The sequence below is a fragment of the Limulus polyphemus genome, unplaced genomic scaffold, assembly GCF_000517525.1.
Source record: "Limulus polyphemus unplaced genomic scaffold, Limulus_polyphemus-2.1.2 Scaffold202, whole genome shotgun sequence".
NCBI lineage: Eukaryota > Metazoa > Arthropoda > Merostomata > Xiphosura > Limulidae > Limulus > Limulus polyphemus.
This window is the reverse complement of record NW_013665812.1, coordinates 690,054-707,272: the sequence shown is the minus strand read 5'-3', so window position 1 is coordinate 707,272 and position 17,219 is coordinate 690,054. Positions and strand designations below refer to the sequence as shown.

The 17,219-nt window shown below is 35.0% G+C and overlaps 1 protein-coding gene across 1 annotated transcript in view; it reads right to left on the bottom strand.

Moving 5' to 3' along the window:
• LOC106478348 (beta-1,4-glucuronyltransferase 1-like) overlaps window positions 1-17,219 on the bottom strand; it is a 43,289-nt gene that overhangs the window by 15,131 nt on the left and 10,939 nt on the right. Inside the window, exon 4 of the mRNA XM_013938887.2 lies at window positions 9,631-10,659. Coding sequence (XP_013794341.2) covers window positions 9,631-10,659 — 1,029 coding nt within the window. The remainder of the gene's footprint in view (window positions 1-9,630; window positions 10,660-17,219) is intronic.

The following is a 17,219-nucleotide window of genomic DNA, read 5'->3' as shown; positions in this document are numbered from 1 at the left end:
GGGCAAGCATGTTTGGTGGGACGGGGATTCGAACCCGCGACCCTCAGATTGCGAGTCAAGCGCCCTAACCACCTGTCCATGCCAGGACCATTGATACCAAAATGAGCGCTTTTTGGCAGTTGTCATTTCTATAAAAAGTGTAAAAGGGGAGATATTAAATTCAATTCAAATCAATCTATTCGACATGGTACAGTAAAATCATGTGTACATAATAAACCGAACAACAACAAAGCTATACTCAAAAACGTTCCTCTCTTTATGAGTTTTTTCCGTTCATGCACTTATCTTCCAAATATTTCTTTTAATCAGTCGACGGAGGAGTTCTTGTTTTGTTAGTTTTTTTTTTCTTTTGTGAAATTTCCTCACAAAAAGAAACATTTTTGTTATTAATAAGTTTTTTCTGAGATTGACCTTTAGCACATACGAAGGCTGACAGATCGATGTTGATGTCGATATGAAATCTTAGGTATTGCAAAAAGTTAATAATTTTCCTGCAATGTACTCTTAGAAAAAAAAGCATACATGTATGTATAAATTTTTTTCTGCGATTAACCAACCGTTTAGGAGATACAGAGCGTGACAGACAGACAGACATTCGGCTATTATATATGTATATCGGTGTGACTTAAAAAAAAACTTTTGATCCAAGTATAAGCTGCCAAGAGTTTACAATATAAATTGAAAAATAATTTATAAAATCTAACACACAAATTATCTGTTAGCCTCTTCAATTTCTATAGATACCTGTCCAAATCGATAAAATCACGCTAGCCTGGCTTTCTCCAGTACTATAAGCAAGTACAGAACACCTCAAGTAACCTTGGTAATTTTCAATGACTGAGCTGGAATAAAGTGTAAAGAGGTATACAAAATCAGAGCTTGGACTTTCTACGGATTTGATAGAACACAGTCTAGGAAAGTATACAGGACTGACACTGACTAGGTATAACACATTCTAGGAAAGTATACAGGACTAGAAGTTAGACCTTTACAGTGACTAGATAAAACACAATCTATGATGGTATATAGGACCAGGAGCGTAGTCCTCTCCATTGACAAGGTAGAATAGAGCCTAGGAAGACATACCGAACCAAGAGGTTCGACCTTTCCACTGACTAAAAAGAACACATTCTAAGAAGATATACAAGATCAGGGGCTTGGACCTTTCAAATAACTAGATAGAACACAGTCTAGGAAAGTACAGAGGACCAGGAATTAGTCATGTCTACTGATTAAACATAACACAGTCCAGGAAGGTTTACAAGATAAGGAGCTTAATCCTCTCCACTGACTATATAGAACACGGTTTACGAAGGTATATAAAGAACCAGAAGCTGATCTTTTACACTGACTAGAGAGAACTCCGTCTAGGTGGATATACAGTACCAATAGTTCATTTGTTCCCTCTATACTGTTAATACAGATAGGTTTCATGACGCTTAACTTTCTTTGCACAATTGCTTGATAAATATCTGATATATCATTAGATGATGTTATCTTTTAAGATATTTTAGCGTCTTTTCTGGTTCAAGGAGTTATTTGCATGGTATACCAGTGACATTATACAATTATCTGGATTTAAAATTACTCTGTATAAACATTTAATAGTTGTTGTTCTTTATTATGTTAGTTCCAGATACCAGTGTGTAGTGACACTTGGTTGTAGATACTCCTAAGTATTATTGATTCAGAATAATAACAAAAAGAACAAATGTTTAACGTATCTGTAGAACTTACAGAGGTGTAATCGTACTTTACAAGAAGAATTTGCATAGGCTAGTGCTGCAGATGTGAGCTTATTGCCAGGGATGGCACATGTAGTAACTATAAGCTTGGTAGACACTGAATTCCAGACCACTCGGCAGTGCAACGCTTCCATAAATATATTTATCGTTGGAGGTTTGCCAAAGACTTTGCAAGGAGGGATGTTCGAATAATGAAATTATTAAACGATTTAAGGCCAAAGAACACATTTCAAGAAAAATACCTTCCATGTTTTATATGAAAACTGCAAAATCTCTCAAAGCAGAGCTTTTAGGTAACCAATGGGCTTCGAAACGACACTGCAAAGTGAAAATAATTATTACGAAAGAGAACCCTGTGACCTAAGAATAAACATTCTGTTGACGATTGGCAAATCCCTTGGTACCGTTAACAACATAATAAGTATTGATGTGAAGCAGATGAAGACTTACAAGCTTCTACCCAACCTCGAAATTAATGGCTGCTGTCATACGAAAAAATTAACATTACAACGTTTTGGTTGTTATTTACGTTACAGAAATAAACGCTCATAGCTTTAACAATGCATTAATAGTAACTGTCTCTGACATAATGTAACTTTTCATGCATCATATTAATTATTCATTATACCAAATTATAAATTTCACTTTAATAGATTTATTATTGCATTCATTTATAGATTTATGACGGTTGAATCGACATGTAACACAAAAATCGAATTTTGCCTTTATATATAAGGTATGGTGTATTTTTGTATCACCATGTTATCATTACTTATGCAACTAAAAGGAGTTTTATGGATGCGGTAGCTTGGATTTGTTTTTAGTTTAATTTTATTTTCATATATATCCCATTCTGTGAAATTGGAAAAATGTTTTCAACGAAATTGCTTCAGCCGGAAAAATATCAAAGTGGTAGATAAATTTGAGCCAAAGCGATTGATCGATAGTTTGATAGATAACAGACCAAAAGATAGATACATTTAATCTATGTTCAGATCGTGTAACGAGTGTAGATGTCACGTGATGTAGGTTGTAAAACTAGCATAAATGACACACGCTACATGAAATATTGGTAACAGTCAGGTGACAAAATTGAAACTCCAAAGTTACGACTACCATAAAACTAGTATACACTCAGATAAACGATTTTTCAACGCAATATTCCAGAAAGAAAAAAGAAAAGGCACATTAGTGACTAAATAACAAAAGTTAAAGATAGTTTCTTACATATGAACAATAAATTTAAATAGTAAGTTGACCCACAACGACTAATAAGCAAAGCATAATGAAAATAATTTTATGTAACGAACATTGATACGAAACATGTGGTATGTTTTCTGCATAAAATAATCTTTCATTATGTTTATAGATCGTTGTTGGTAAATCTACTATTGTAATAACATGATGTGCTGCTGTTAAGAAATTGGAAATTACACGATACATGCTAAAACTGCTTCCGACATTACTCGCCAACGCATAAAAAAAACTTGTTGTGCAGCGTGTTAGAGTATATTTTTCTCATAAACGTAAAAGCGTATACTGAGGGGAGGGGATTCACAAGTGTACTGAGAGGCAAATAGTTCAGGTATGGAGAGATATTGGAAAATAATTGTTAACACTATGGACTAACGAGTTGTACGCACACCTTGTTACAATATCACTATTGTTTTTGTGGAGCGATTTGGTACTTTTTTACAGTTTAAAATGTCCCATTTGATATTGTCTACGTCTTTCCAACTGACATTTTTGGAGTATGGTGCATTTGATAAGTTTCGAAAAGTGTGATCTTGAATGACCTTAGGTATTAAGGGTAGGTCCACAACACCTAATTCCATACTACTAACAATTATTTTCCTATACCTCTCCATTTCTGAATTATTTGTCTGTCAATAGACATTGAACCACCCGGTGTATTTGCATACGATCACTGCCTTGGAGTGGACAGGTAGATATAAACATTTCAAATGTACCTATGTAAGTTAAACATACAGGCAAAGATATTTACGAACATCACTGTATAGGTAACAAGTGTAAAGAGGAATCATACTAATAATGTACAAAAATCCAGGAGTATCGATATATATGGACCTTAGCCCTACTTTGCTTTGTACCTAACAACGAATAAATAAATATGGACATTAAAATTGTAACATTGTAATATCATTCACCCTTAAAACAGACACTTCCGGGGTTTATATGGTAACATTATATACACACAATGAACTCTTGTACATAAATGTGAAGTGTGTCTATTAATTACAAGACAAACTTCAGCACAAACTGTCACGTCACATTTCTGATAGGAAAACCAACGTTGGAGGACTTAAGCAAACTTTTAATGAACAGAATTTCATAGACATCCCAGTGACTCAGCAGTAAATCTGGGGACTTATAACGCTAAAGGTCGAGTTTCGATACCTCTTATGGGCAGAGCTTATGTGTAGCTTTGTGCTTAACAACAAACAAACAAAGAATTTTGTCGTCACTACAAGCAAAACGTTTATATGATTGTAATGAAGTTTCATAGTCGTCTCCGTGTTAGCAATTCATTTCAATCAGGGTTGTTGTTGTTGTTCAATGGTAGAACAGTCTTTAATATTAAGGAATAAGCGACAATGGTAAGTCAAAACCTGGAAGAAAGGTATAAAAGTTGAAGTCAACTTGAATGAGTGCCAGGAAAATATGTGGATACTAATTTTACCGTAGAAGAATTCAATTTCTTACAGATTAATGCTCAACTGATAATACTGCATCAAGACATGACAAGATTCACGCATTTATGTTTGCAAATTATAAGACATTTGGATGGATAAATCAAAGCAATTCCATTCTCAGACATATGCCTGTTAAATAGCTTGATGAATCGCTAATATGCTATTGTGCCTTTATATACTCTAAATAGTTTTATAAATACATCGATTTAGCGGTTGTTTATTCTCAGGCATAATTTACTTTCATAGAAAGCCTGCTGTCAAACGATTGCCTTGAATTAAAGCTAAGACTTAAATAAACAAGAGGGAATTCTCAATAGCCGCGGCACTTGAAATTGTTTTAGGCAGGATTAGAGTAACTTAATTTATAAGACCTTTGTTTCCCATTTTATTAGCTATATTTTTATGCGCCAGCAATACCAAGCATGAGGCGCGGCATATACCAGATTCGATTTTATTACTCACCAGGATCTCTAGAATCCCACCCTTCAATTGAAATTATTTTAGGCAGTATTAGAGTAAATTAATCTATGAGACCAGGAGCGTAGTCAAATACATCAATCGAAAGGGATTGACCTTTTGAGCCCAAAACTGTAATTAAATCTCAAATCGGTCTAGAGATGACGGAGCTATGAGCTAAAAGTTTTGTTTTGTTTTGTTTGTTTTGAAGTTAAGCACAAGGCTACATAATGGGCTATCTGTGCTCTGCCCACTATGAGTATCGAAACCCTGTTTCTAGCGTTGTAAGTCCACAGACATACCGCCTAAAAGTTTGTACTTAAAAAAAAAAAACTCATAAGCCGTTCTATGATCCGCGGCTAAAATCACAATATACATTAAAACTGAGGTTCAAAACTGTTCACATTAAGTGCAAATTTCACCAATAACACCGTCCACAAACACTTCCAACAAGCTAGCTTTATGGCCAATATAATATATATGTAAATATAGAAAATGTTACGTTTTTTATGTCATATATAACTAATTAAGATCCTCAGCTGGTTCCTTTAAAACCTGTAAAAAGCCGTTATTTTGAAAGAAGTGGCTATCATACATGCCCATATACTCCGACTTCCGTGTGCATATTTATTCAAGCATTATTAAACAATAATTTTATCGGAAATAAGGATTTGTGTGTTCAGTTATACTGACTTCATTGTGTGTGGTAGCTGAGCGGGCTTTTTTAGAAACCACCGATTTCTTTCGTTTTTCCTTTTGTCCTTTCTAATTATAATTTCAAAAATGGTCAACACCCTTTATATTTGTATCGGTTACTGCTACAACTGCACTGCTATGCGAGTTAATTCTCATTTCTTCTTGAAGCAGAGTTTATTCTAGTACTTTGGCTAACATTTTCAGTTGCCTTTTTTCGATGTGGTTATAAATAGGCTGATAACACCGCTAGTAGCGAGGTTACTTAACTGATAACCTAGGACAGAGTGGTCATAGAGGCTTTTTGTTGCTCGCCTTTTATTCATGGCTAAGAATATTTATTATTATTGTATAATTTTAGCAGCTCTTCTGGTAGAAGTTATTATATAATGGTATAAGATAAGCGTGCAAAGACGTCATGACCGCACGAATAACTTAGGGAAGTCGGATGTACAAATAACAACTGCTATTTTAAAAGGTGACCTGTATTTTTCTGGAAACAATATCTAAACTTATACTTTTGTCTTGCAAAATGTATTTAATATATGGCCTCCAAAATTGATTTTGTGGCAGTTAAAAGCTTATGGAAGTGACAATTACCCAAGTTCATTTCCACCATTTGTATATATATTACAAATACAGTCTTCAGAAAGTGTGTGTGTATATATGTTCAGTAAGTTTGGTGTATCTATACTGAAATGTACGTAGACTTTCATCATCCGCGTAGTCGTCTTACTGATATACGTAAAAACCTTTATCTGGTAAAACTAGAGGGCTTTAGAAACCCCCAGCTTGGAAAATTAAAAGTCTAAGATACACCTATTTTTTATATTTTAGAACTTATAGTTTTGTCCAAACAGACTGGGAGGCCTGCTGAGTTCATTTCGGGGTAGCATTATGCATTTTCTCCCATAGCATGTTCAGTGATTTGTATATAAAAACTCATGAATTCACTTGTTTGTATTTTGTCGGTCGATTACTTTCTCTTTTTTGTTAATCACAAAGCTATACAGGTATCGAAACTCGGTTTTAGCGTTATAAGTCTTTAGCCTTACTGCTGAGCCATTGGGGAAGGGGTTGTTGGTGGAAATAAATATCAATCATCTAAACTTGTGTACCTAACATTTCTACCTGAAGTATTCTTATGCAATCGATATGTTAAACATCAAAATACGTTGTTTCTTATCACGTTTAATCAGAAAAAATCTTTATTAAAAACTACCAACGAGAAAGAAAAGCGCAAAAAACAACAACAAGTTTAAATACCTAAGAATCCACTTTTCTAAAAAGCAGATATCAGTCACTTCACTAATGAGGTAAGAAAATTAGTCGTCCTGCTGCATTATTATTGCATATTCTTCAGTATTGTCCACGAACAGGCACAATTAAAAATACGAGGCACTAAACGATAATGAGTAGCGAACTAAGTAATCATTTTAAAGCCTGTTGTTGCATACAAATAACACTGATATAACTGAACATTAGGACGTCTGCAAGCCGAATCAATGCAAAGCAAAACAACGTATTTGTGTAAAAGACACAAATATACACAAACATAAACATGATTGTGTTGGAAAGCTGACACGAATTTCCCCGCCGGATAAATCAATAATTTTCTATACTGAAGATTTATGAGTAGCAATTTATGAATGTATAATGAAAAGGGAAACGCATCCTACATTAGTACCATCATTCATTACAAAAATATTTCTATAGATTATTGATGTAACATAATACTTCAAACTTCTAGACTATAGTGGTGTAAGTTATTCTTTATTTTGGTTTGTTGGATTGCATTGTACAACAGATTAAGCTTTATAGGTCACTGCCCTGTCATATATTAGGTCGTAAAGAAAATTAATGTCGCTTTTTTAGATGAAGAAACCCGAACAACTTATATATCAAAACAAAACATTTATTAAATGAAATAGTCTCCATTCTTATCGATGATGCTTTTCCATCTTACAGTTAAAGAAATCATTTGGCTTTGAAGCAAAAAACATGTCGATGTACTCTTTAACACCTTCCACATTTGCATACGTTTTCACATTAAGATGGTGTTGCAGCGAACGAAAAAGATGGTAATCTGATGGTGCCACATCTTGAGAATACGGTGGAAGGGGAAGAATTTCCCCACTCAACTCCATAATATTGTGTTGCGTTAAACGTGCCACATGAGGACGTGCATTGTTGTGGAGATGAGTGAAGGGCTTGATTTCAACGTTCCAGTTGCCGACTGTAGATCTCTGCATTGACAGTTCGCTGTGGATTGAGGAGTTGGAAATGAATTACTCCTTTGATGTCCCACCAAATGCAAAGCATCACTTTCTGCGGATGGAATCTAGGTTTTGGACTGAGCCATTGTTTTTGGCGTTTAATATCCACATAGAGAAACCATTTTTCATAACCGATGACAATTCTGTCCAAAAATGGTTCACGCGCATTACCCGCCAAAAGAGACGAAGCAACATTCACACGTTGGAACCAATGATCATCGGAGAGTTCGTAAGACACCCAAACACCTTCTTTATGGAGTTTTCCATGTTCATTAGGTGTTTACGTATTGTTTCCTGAGAAACATACAATTTCATGGCCATTTCACGAGTGTGTTGCCTTGGGTTAGACACAACAAGCGTCTTCAGAGCATCAATATAAATTCCAACATGTCGTCCCTTGCCATCATAGTTTTTAAGTCTAAAGTCACCTGAACGAAATTTGCTGAACCATCGTTGACACTTACGAACGTTCAAAACATTTCCATAAACTTCTTTGATATTCTTTATGGGTACATAGGCGTTGTTTCCCTTCTTGTATTCAAACAGCATTACATGCCGAATGTCTCGTCGTGTGCTATCACTATAAGGGATTAGAGTATACTAAACTTTATACATTATATAGGCTACACTAACGTGAACTTTAGGCGATTCATTTAACTAGTATACGTGATGTACGTTTTTGGGGGGAGGTTAATGAAAGTGTTCCAAAACGCGACATTATTTTCTTGACGACCTAATATTTGTTCAGGAATCAGATCAAGCAAAGTAGCATCCTTTATGTTGATTATCTCATCTACAGTATAAGAAAATAGCCATGAGATTAGATTGGTGCAGCAAAGGGCCAGTTGTGACCCTTATGTTTGGATCCTGACGTTACATGGAAAACAGTCATGCCTGTCTGATGTCCTACAGTTTCCACCATTGTGAAGAAAGTCTTCTGTGTTTTGATCCTGACACTATGTGGACAGCAGTCATGTCTGTCAGACGTTTTACACTTCTCACCATTGTGAAAAACATCTTTAGTATCTTGATTCTGACACTAGGTGGAGAGGAGTCATGCCAGCCAGACGTCATACCGTTCTCACCATTGTGAAAAACACTTTTAGTGTCTTGATTCTGACACTAGGCAGAGAGGAGTCATGCCAGCCTGACGTCCTACACTTCTCACCATTGTGAAAAACATCTTTAGTATCTTGATTCTGACACTAGGTGAAGAGGAGTCATGCCAGCCAGACGTCATACCGTTCTCACCATTGTGAAAAACACTTTTAGTGTCTTGATTCTGACACTAGGTGGAGAGGAGTCATGCCAGCCTGACGTCCTACAGTTCGGCCATTGTGAAAAACATCTTTAGTTGTTGTCTTATAATCCAGGAACAGAAATAAAAAGTGTAGTGTTACTATTAATAATTTTCCTTTCAACTGACACTTCTATAATTGACTACATGTCTCGAATATATTTTATCCGTTTTACTTAAGTTAACAATAAAATGAAACACATCTTCAGCACCAGGTAGCATTGTATCAATGAAATATATTTCATATTAATTTAGGGAGAGTTAACTACTACACAGAGCATTGCCTTCTTAATATCCCTAATTAGTAAATACTGCCCTACTGTAACATATTATTTGTATCCAAATCGAAAATAAAAACATCAATGATTCTGTCAGACTAATTTATAATTTTTTTAGTTGCCATCAAATCCTAATATAATGTATAAATATAAACCTAAAAAAAGGCTTACTTGGCTAATTCCATTAAACTTATACTGCCGAAAACGCTCATCATACAACGGTACGGTGTTTCGAGCAATGTAAAATGGCTGCCAGGGATCTCTCCAGAGAACTTCAAATAAAACATTCAATTTAGGTGCTTGTGGTTCGTGTTCCCACGCATCATAGTCTGTGTGTTTCTGGCATTTCCAGCAGAGTTCCAAAGAAAATGGCCTGGCTTCCATGAGTTCTAGTAATTGTATAAGAGATGTTTTTTGTGCAGGCACCTCAGTCCCTTTCTTCACTTCAAACGCATGCACAACGTAAACAGTTTTATCATCTTTGTGAGAATCCAGAAATAACCTATTCTCTTTGGCAAATGTCAAAAAGTTCGTATGCAAGTGACTGCTGGGAAGGAGATCAATATCTATGGTGAAAACATATTCTGTTAAAGCATTCTTTCTTGCTACATTTCTTAAGAGATTATTTGGGTAAAGTATTTCTTGGACATCATTATCAGGAACATTTAGATGCTGTACAATATTTAACTCATTATCACAAGATCCAAAGACAGGAGCCTTTTCTTGGTGTATTTTTGTTTCTCCTGAAAGATTTTTCAATGGATAAATTAGGTGAAAGCTGGTGTTATACCGAATTGATGGAAAGCAGTGTCTGAGGTAGAGAATGCTTTCTACAGCAAGTGAGCCACCCTGAGTAACAGCAAAAACTGAAACTGACATTGGGCCTTGCCATCGCTCACTTAATGTACTGAGGTAATGGAGATGGTTAACTGTTGTATGAGTCACAATAGATAAATCCTGACTAACGATATTACGAGAACCTAGTGATTCTGCTCGCATTAGAAAATTAATGATCTGAAATTCACCACTGGAGTCTAAAACACTATTCTGCTGAACTGTTTTTAACATCTGAGCGCGATCTTTTCTTATTGTTGACTCTTGGTAATCTTGGTTTTCTCTATCAGCTGAGTTTCCACTTGTGCTTTTTTCATATTTATGTTTTCTTCCTTCAAGTTGGCTCAGTAATGTCATGTGTATCACCTGAAAATCAAATTAAATACCTCAGATAATGTGCATTCCATTAAATAAATGACCTTTTTCACTTAATATTTAAGACTTGCAGAATATAATTTTTTTTTCATTTGTAGCAACATACTAAATATTGAGAGAAATAAAATGTTAATATATAACATTTACTTGTAATGAGTATTCCAAAATTCTGTATTCTTAATGACACAAACTATTCTGTAAGATTTAGTTCAAAAAGCATATTTTCTAGATAACGAAATCTAAAGACATTTTCACTAATGGAAACATAAATTATTTTATTGTTACTGTGCAAAGCAAATAAGGTTAAAAGAAAAGGCTGTAGCAAAGAAGGATTATATTATATTGTTCCATATGTTCTTATTGGGTAAAATAAGATAATCTAACACATGAAAGGCTGAAGATATAAAAACTAGCATATAAATTTTATCAATAAACTAACATTGAAACATGCATTGCATTTTTGTGGTAGTTTGAGTTGTGAAAAAGAACCTTAGTAGTGATAGCTAATGGGTTAAAGAAACATCATTACTCCACACACCCTTAATAGGAATAATGTGAGGATTTTTTTAAGTTGTTAAAACACGCTAGTGTTTGTTTGTTTGAAGTTAAGTACAAAGCTACACAATGGGCTATCTGTGCTTTGTCCACTACGGGTATCGAAACCTGATTTCTAGCGTTGTAAGTCCGCAGACATACCGCTATGCAACTGGGGGGCACATGCTAGTGAATTGAATATTTAGTTCAGTTTATACAGCACTCATCTGGCAGGGGTGTTGGGCTCAATCATGAATGATACAAAACTATTATTAACATACTTCTCATGTTTGGCAATTAATATCCAAAAAATTAAAAAGAGAGGGATAAAGAACTTGTAATTTAATGTTGTTATTTTATCAAAGCTGCAAGCTTAGAATCGTGTTTGGGATATAAGGTATACATAAGAGCACTAAAGTTCTACTATAATGGTTTGGAGAAAATAATTCCTAATGGTATATTTAAGTGTTTCTGACTTAATGTGGTCCATTTTGAGTATTAAGTTAATTAGTTTGAAGAAAAAAAATTGCTTTTCACATTACTGTTAAAATGCACACATATATTTTCATATAGCAATCATGCAGATCTATTTTTTGATTATGAAATTTACAAGGTTGAAACTTTAAAAACATTTTTCTGGTATCAAAAGTGTAACATTGTTTAAATTAATCTTAATTTTTGGGGTACTCTTATTTACTCCAAACATAAGACTGATTATCAACTGGAGTCCATACTATATACTTTTAAAGGGATTTGTCCAAATGTTGTTTTAAAATGGTAGTATACATAAACGTAATCTAGCAAATGGAACTTTACCCCAAATTTGAGATTACTAGTATTTTTGAGTGGACATGACCACATGTTATAAATATATAAAATAAATTGTTAGCTTCATAGAATTATATTCAGCAACAACTACTTAGTTGGGTCAGATAATGGTTTAATCTCTATGTTAAAGCATGTTGTTAACACTTGATCTACCAGAAGGTAGCTGCAATTCGTGAACAATTTTTTAAATATCATATTGTTAAAAAAAGCTTTCTTGAAAAAAAGCACAACATTGTAATTTTAAGCAGTATTAACTATACTTTAAAATATATTGCTTCTAGTGTGGAATATCATGAGTATTAAAACAGAACATTTAAAGATTTGGAATGTATTCAGATATATGTTCAGTTTTCATATAACATGCTGGTAAAGAAAGTTATCACGCTCATTTCATTCTAGCTACCTATTGTTCTGTGTCATGCAACTGAAGGTTAACCTTGTGTGTCCATGGGGAAGATAGCTGTAAAGTTGTATTTAGTGTGAGAAAGTAGACAGCATTTTTCTCTATTGGTAGGTCAGGTGGTATCTCGAGTTACAATCTCCTTTATTTTCTAATAAGAATGACTAGTGATGTGATTAGCATTAGACCCTCTGGGAAAGTGTAGCTTTATAGTTTTAAGTATATAACATGAGGTTTTTCCATACTTTTGGTGCGAAGAAAAAAAATAGGAAGAAACTCAATCAAAATTGGAGATGTTATATCTCAAGTACTTCTTAGTGGATTGCCTTGAAATTTCATATGTGAAGTAAGCATCCAGAACAGCAGATCTACTGAAAATATGTGAGTGCTTCAATAACCATAGTCCGAGCTACAAAAGGTGAAAAATCGCTAAATTGTTACTCCTGTTATTAATAACACAGTGTGTCCTGCAGGTTCTGTTTTTGGCCGGAAGTGTCTTGATGTTTCTTGTAAACTAAGAAACCTTGGATTTAGATAACTTGGAACCCCATCTTTAGATAGTAAGACGGTCTGATACAAGATCTCAACTGAGTAGTCTGAAGGATTAATCAGTAAAAGCAATGGTCCACCATATTTAAACATCCAAGCAGGTATGCACACACAGTATTTGTGTTTCACTGAATAATGAATATAGTTCATTTTCTAACAATTGAATTAGAACAATGATTTCATAGTTGCAGGACAAAGGAAAATATGCAATTTCATAAACTAGTCGCACGCTCCTGGCTCTAGAATGCAGATTCTGTAAGATGAAAAAGTATTGTTTACAGTTGTAGTCTTTCTTTGTAAAACATTATTGACACTATTTATTTGATAGGCGGCTCATGAACTTTAAAAATTTGGAAAGGATGTTAGCACATTAAATAAGAATGTTAAAAGAGTATTAATTCTTCATATTACATCGTCTGGGTCCACAATACAGAAATGCCAATTGTTTGTTTCACCACATGATCAGACCTTGTCTATTCATTGAATGTCCTAACCTTGACACCAAGTGGAAGTTGAAACCAATTCTGTCATAGTAACAACAGGCCATACTGTAGGAGATTCCACTAGTAAATGACCCCGACTGGATGATCCTTGCCATGAAACAAGGTGAAGCTCGACCAGTACAGCTCGAGGAACATGGCATGGAGGCATGTAACCTGTCATATATATATGGCCAGTTATGAGTTCAGGAAGATGTGTTGTACAATCATTATGAACCACCAAACCATGGTTCTCCACATGTGCTGTAACTAGTGGTCTCCAGATCCTTATGGCACGAGATTCTCCAGACCTTGCATAGTGTACGATTGTGTGTCACCAAGGTATGGTGTGCATGTGTGATAATTTTCAATGGCAGTTTTACTGGCCACATTCGAGTCGAAATGTTCAGAACTGGTGTGAACAATGTACAGTGTTTTCCTTCCAGGGAAAGAACCAGCCAAAACATGTTCAAATTCAGTAGTGAATTATTGAAACTCCTCTATAAAGGTTATTCCTGGATATCACTGATCCACTCCCAGAGACTAAGCGATATAATCAGTACATAACATTCAGCACTGATTATTTTATAATGTGGGCCAAGGCTTATCAATTAGTTGATACTACAGTACAATCCATAGCTGATATCATGGCAGAGAAATTTTCAAAACTCATCTGATCTGAAAGGGTGTTGCGAACCTTGTTTTCTAAGCTATTGGGCAGGAAAATTCATTGATTGATATCTACCATATATCGAATAATAACTGTTCGATTATCATGCAGCTAGGATGGTTATGTGGATGAAAAGTTACTGACTGAAAGTAAGTGATATTCTTTGCTTTCAGAACTACCAAGTGATTTACTGAGGTAAAATGTTGTTCATCTACACAGGTGGTGGGAATTCTAAAGAGCATACTACACTATTCCCATTATATTTCTCCCTGTATACCTGAAAAGTGTATGACTTCTCCACATGCAGTGAAATATTGTACTTCATCCGAGTGTATACTGATACATACTGTAGTTCAACTACGAATATTAATCCTAGCTGATGATAATTTAATCTGCAAAGTATCAGTTTGGCTGAATTATACCAGTGATTATTTATTTCTTAATACCCAAAACAAATGAGATGAGTTTAATAGCTCATAAATGGTAGCAAATTATGGTACTACAGCTATCGAAACAATGCTTGTTTGAGTAATTGCAATAGTGGAGGGAATATGACTGGGTCAGAGGGTAAGCTGTGTTAGCAGTTGTCTGGCAGATGTACAGTGGGTAGCATGACTATATGTGTTGATCAAGTGGAGACTAAATGAAACCTTGGGGCTGAGCCATTCCCAAAACATATGTTCTAGAGGTGGTAAGACTACATCCTAAAACTAGAGCAAACCTCTTGGAGAGTTGCAGAAACCCTGGTCCCTGGATGAAGTCTCCCATCTCAGAGACCATAGCAGACTGAGATGTTCCCTCTATAATGACCATTGTGGCAGTCCAGACATCATAAACAGTGGCCAGACCATCTATGTCACTATAGAGGGAGTTTGCTGTGAATTGAAGATACCCAAATCAACTACTGGGCTGATCATAATCAAGACCATGGAGACAAAGAGGGGCGTCCACAAGGTCCAATGACCAAATCCAGTGGCATATAAGGGTATAGTTCCTGACCACTTTATTAACAGCCATCACTAACCATCCAACTCTACAGCTGGTCACTATCCTCAAGTGTCATTGCCAAGAAATGGTTTCATGGTGGACCAAGGCTTCAGCCCTGTACAACAAGAAAACGAACCAATTCAGGTGACGACCATTGTAGCCATGCAAGATGGAGGAGGAAGTCCGCCAGCTGTAAGCTAAGCTGGTCTAGACCCAAAAGGCTTTGGCCAAGGAAAGAGATATTACGAAAGAAACCACCATGGCAAATAGAACACTCTACAGGATCTGCTCTCAGGGTTAAGGTGAAAGAGAAATGAATTGGGCTTCATTGCTATCATTGGGTGAGTAATGTTTATTTTGTGTGTTGTTAATTTAAGTGTAAATTTGTGTATTATATATTTAACTCTCTGAATCATGCACATACTTTTTTGCCTTTCTTCCATTTTGGGTATTTATTGTATTATTTTGATTTTCTTTAAGTGCATTATTTAATTAAAAGAAGTGTGACTAATCAACTTGTATATATGTATGTATATCTTGTAATGATTTTACTTTTAGTTTGGGTTGTATGTTTAATACTGAAATATGTTAGATGTTTCTTATAGTTTTTCTTTGTGTTATTGAGTATTATCTGCTTAACAGGTTTCCTTAGTGTTTTAATTACATTGCATCTTTTATTTTTGTAAAGGATTATTTTACTATATATTTTCTGTAGTTTATGGAAGGGTTGGTTTTGATTAGTATGTTTTTGTAGTTAATGTTTCTCTATAACGAGGCTTTGGTGTAAAATGTTCAGTATTTTGTTTATTTTTGCATTATATTGTACATTTTGTATTGATTAGACAAAGGTTATTTTAATATAGTTTTAATGTAATTAAAATTTATAATGCCTCATTAATTAAATGTTACTTTCTTTTGTATATACATATTGCTATAAGCTATATTCTAATGTAATTTAGATGATAGTGAGAGGACACATCACGTTAGTCCCAAAATATTTGGGAATATTAGCTATCGTGCATCTTCAGTTACTTTGTACAAATAAGTTGTTTTTTATGTCAGTGTAGTGTAGATAACGTGTCTGCAAAGTAAGCCTACAACAAGTTACAGCGTGCACATGCCTGTATAGAAATGTTAAGCAGGATACTAACTTATTACCCTTACATGGACTGGACCTTCCATTATTTTCACCAGAAAAGTTAAATGAACCCGTGAACAAAACAGCAATATTATACAAGATCTCTCTCTCCCTCTGTGTATATATCGCATTACCTTTATCAGTCCAGGTTGTCAACTTATTGTCATAGCGGATAATGTCTGTGACAGTAGCACCCAAATGCGTTGGGGCTATCCCATCTATCAGACAAAATCCAAACGCCGATGTCAATATAGTCAGCCGTCATGGTAAATCATAAAACCATCAATCAAATAAGGGTACAAAGCTGAAAGCTTACACCCACAACGTCTCAGCTTCTACTGCCTTTCACTGTCTATAGCCAGTTGTGGGAAGGCAGTTAGCCTTAAATTTTTTAAAGTAGAAATGAATTGAAATGAAGCCACCCTAATATTTCTACTAATTAAACTCCCAACCTCTACCCTTACAAAATGATATTAAGTAGAACTAAATAGAACTATACACCGTATCTTAAAAGTTCTTATATAGTTCAAACTCCCAACCTCCTCCCTTTCTTCTGAAGATTTATTCAAGTATAACGCGGTGTTACGTCTCCGTTTGTTAATTGATTTTTCCGTAACTTCGTTCTGACGAAATTTTAACGACACAAGTCTTTACTTAATAAAACTGGTTTATTCTTTCCGAATATAACTCTGCGATACACTTAATCTCAATACTCGCGCTAAAACAACACTGTAACGAACGAACGTTAACTTCAACAATACCCTGTGACTCCAGTTCAATTACTCACTATTTTCACACACACATTACATTACCCTCTTTTATATACCAGCCTACCCTATTTTGCCAAGTTAGGGGATAGTTCTAGAAACAAGAGGGCGTGAGAATTGTCACGTGATCTCGATGACGCAACAGCGGGAACGCCGAGATAAGCCCAGCTACTTGAAGTTAGTTTTTCCGTCTTTATTT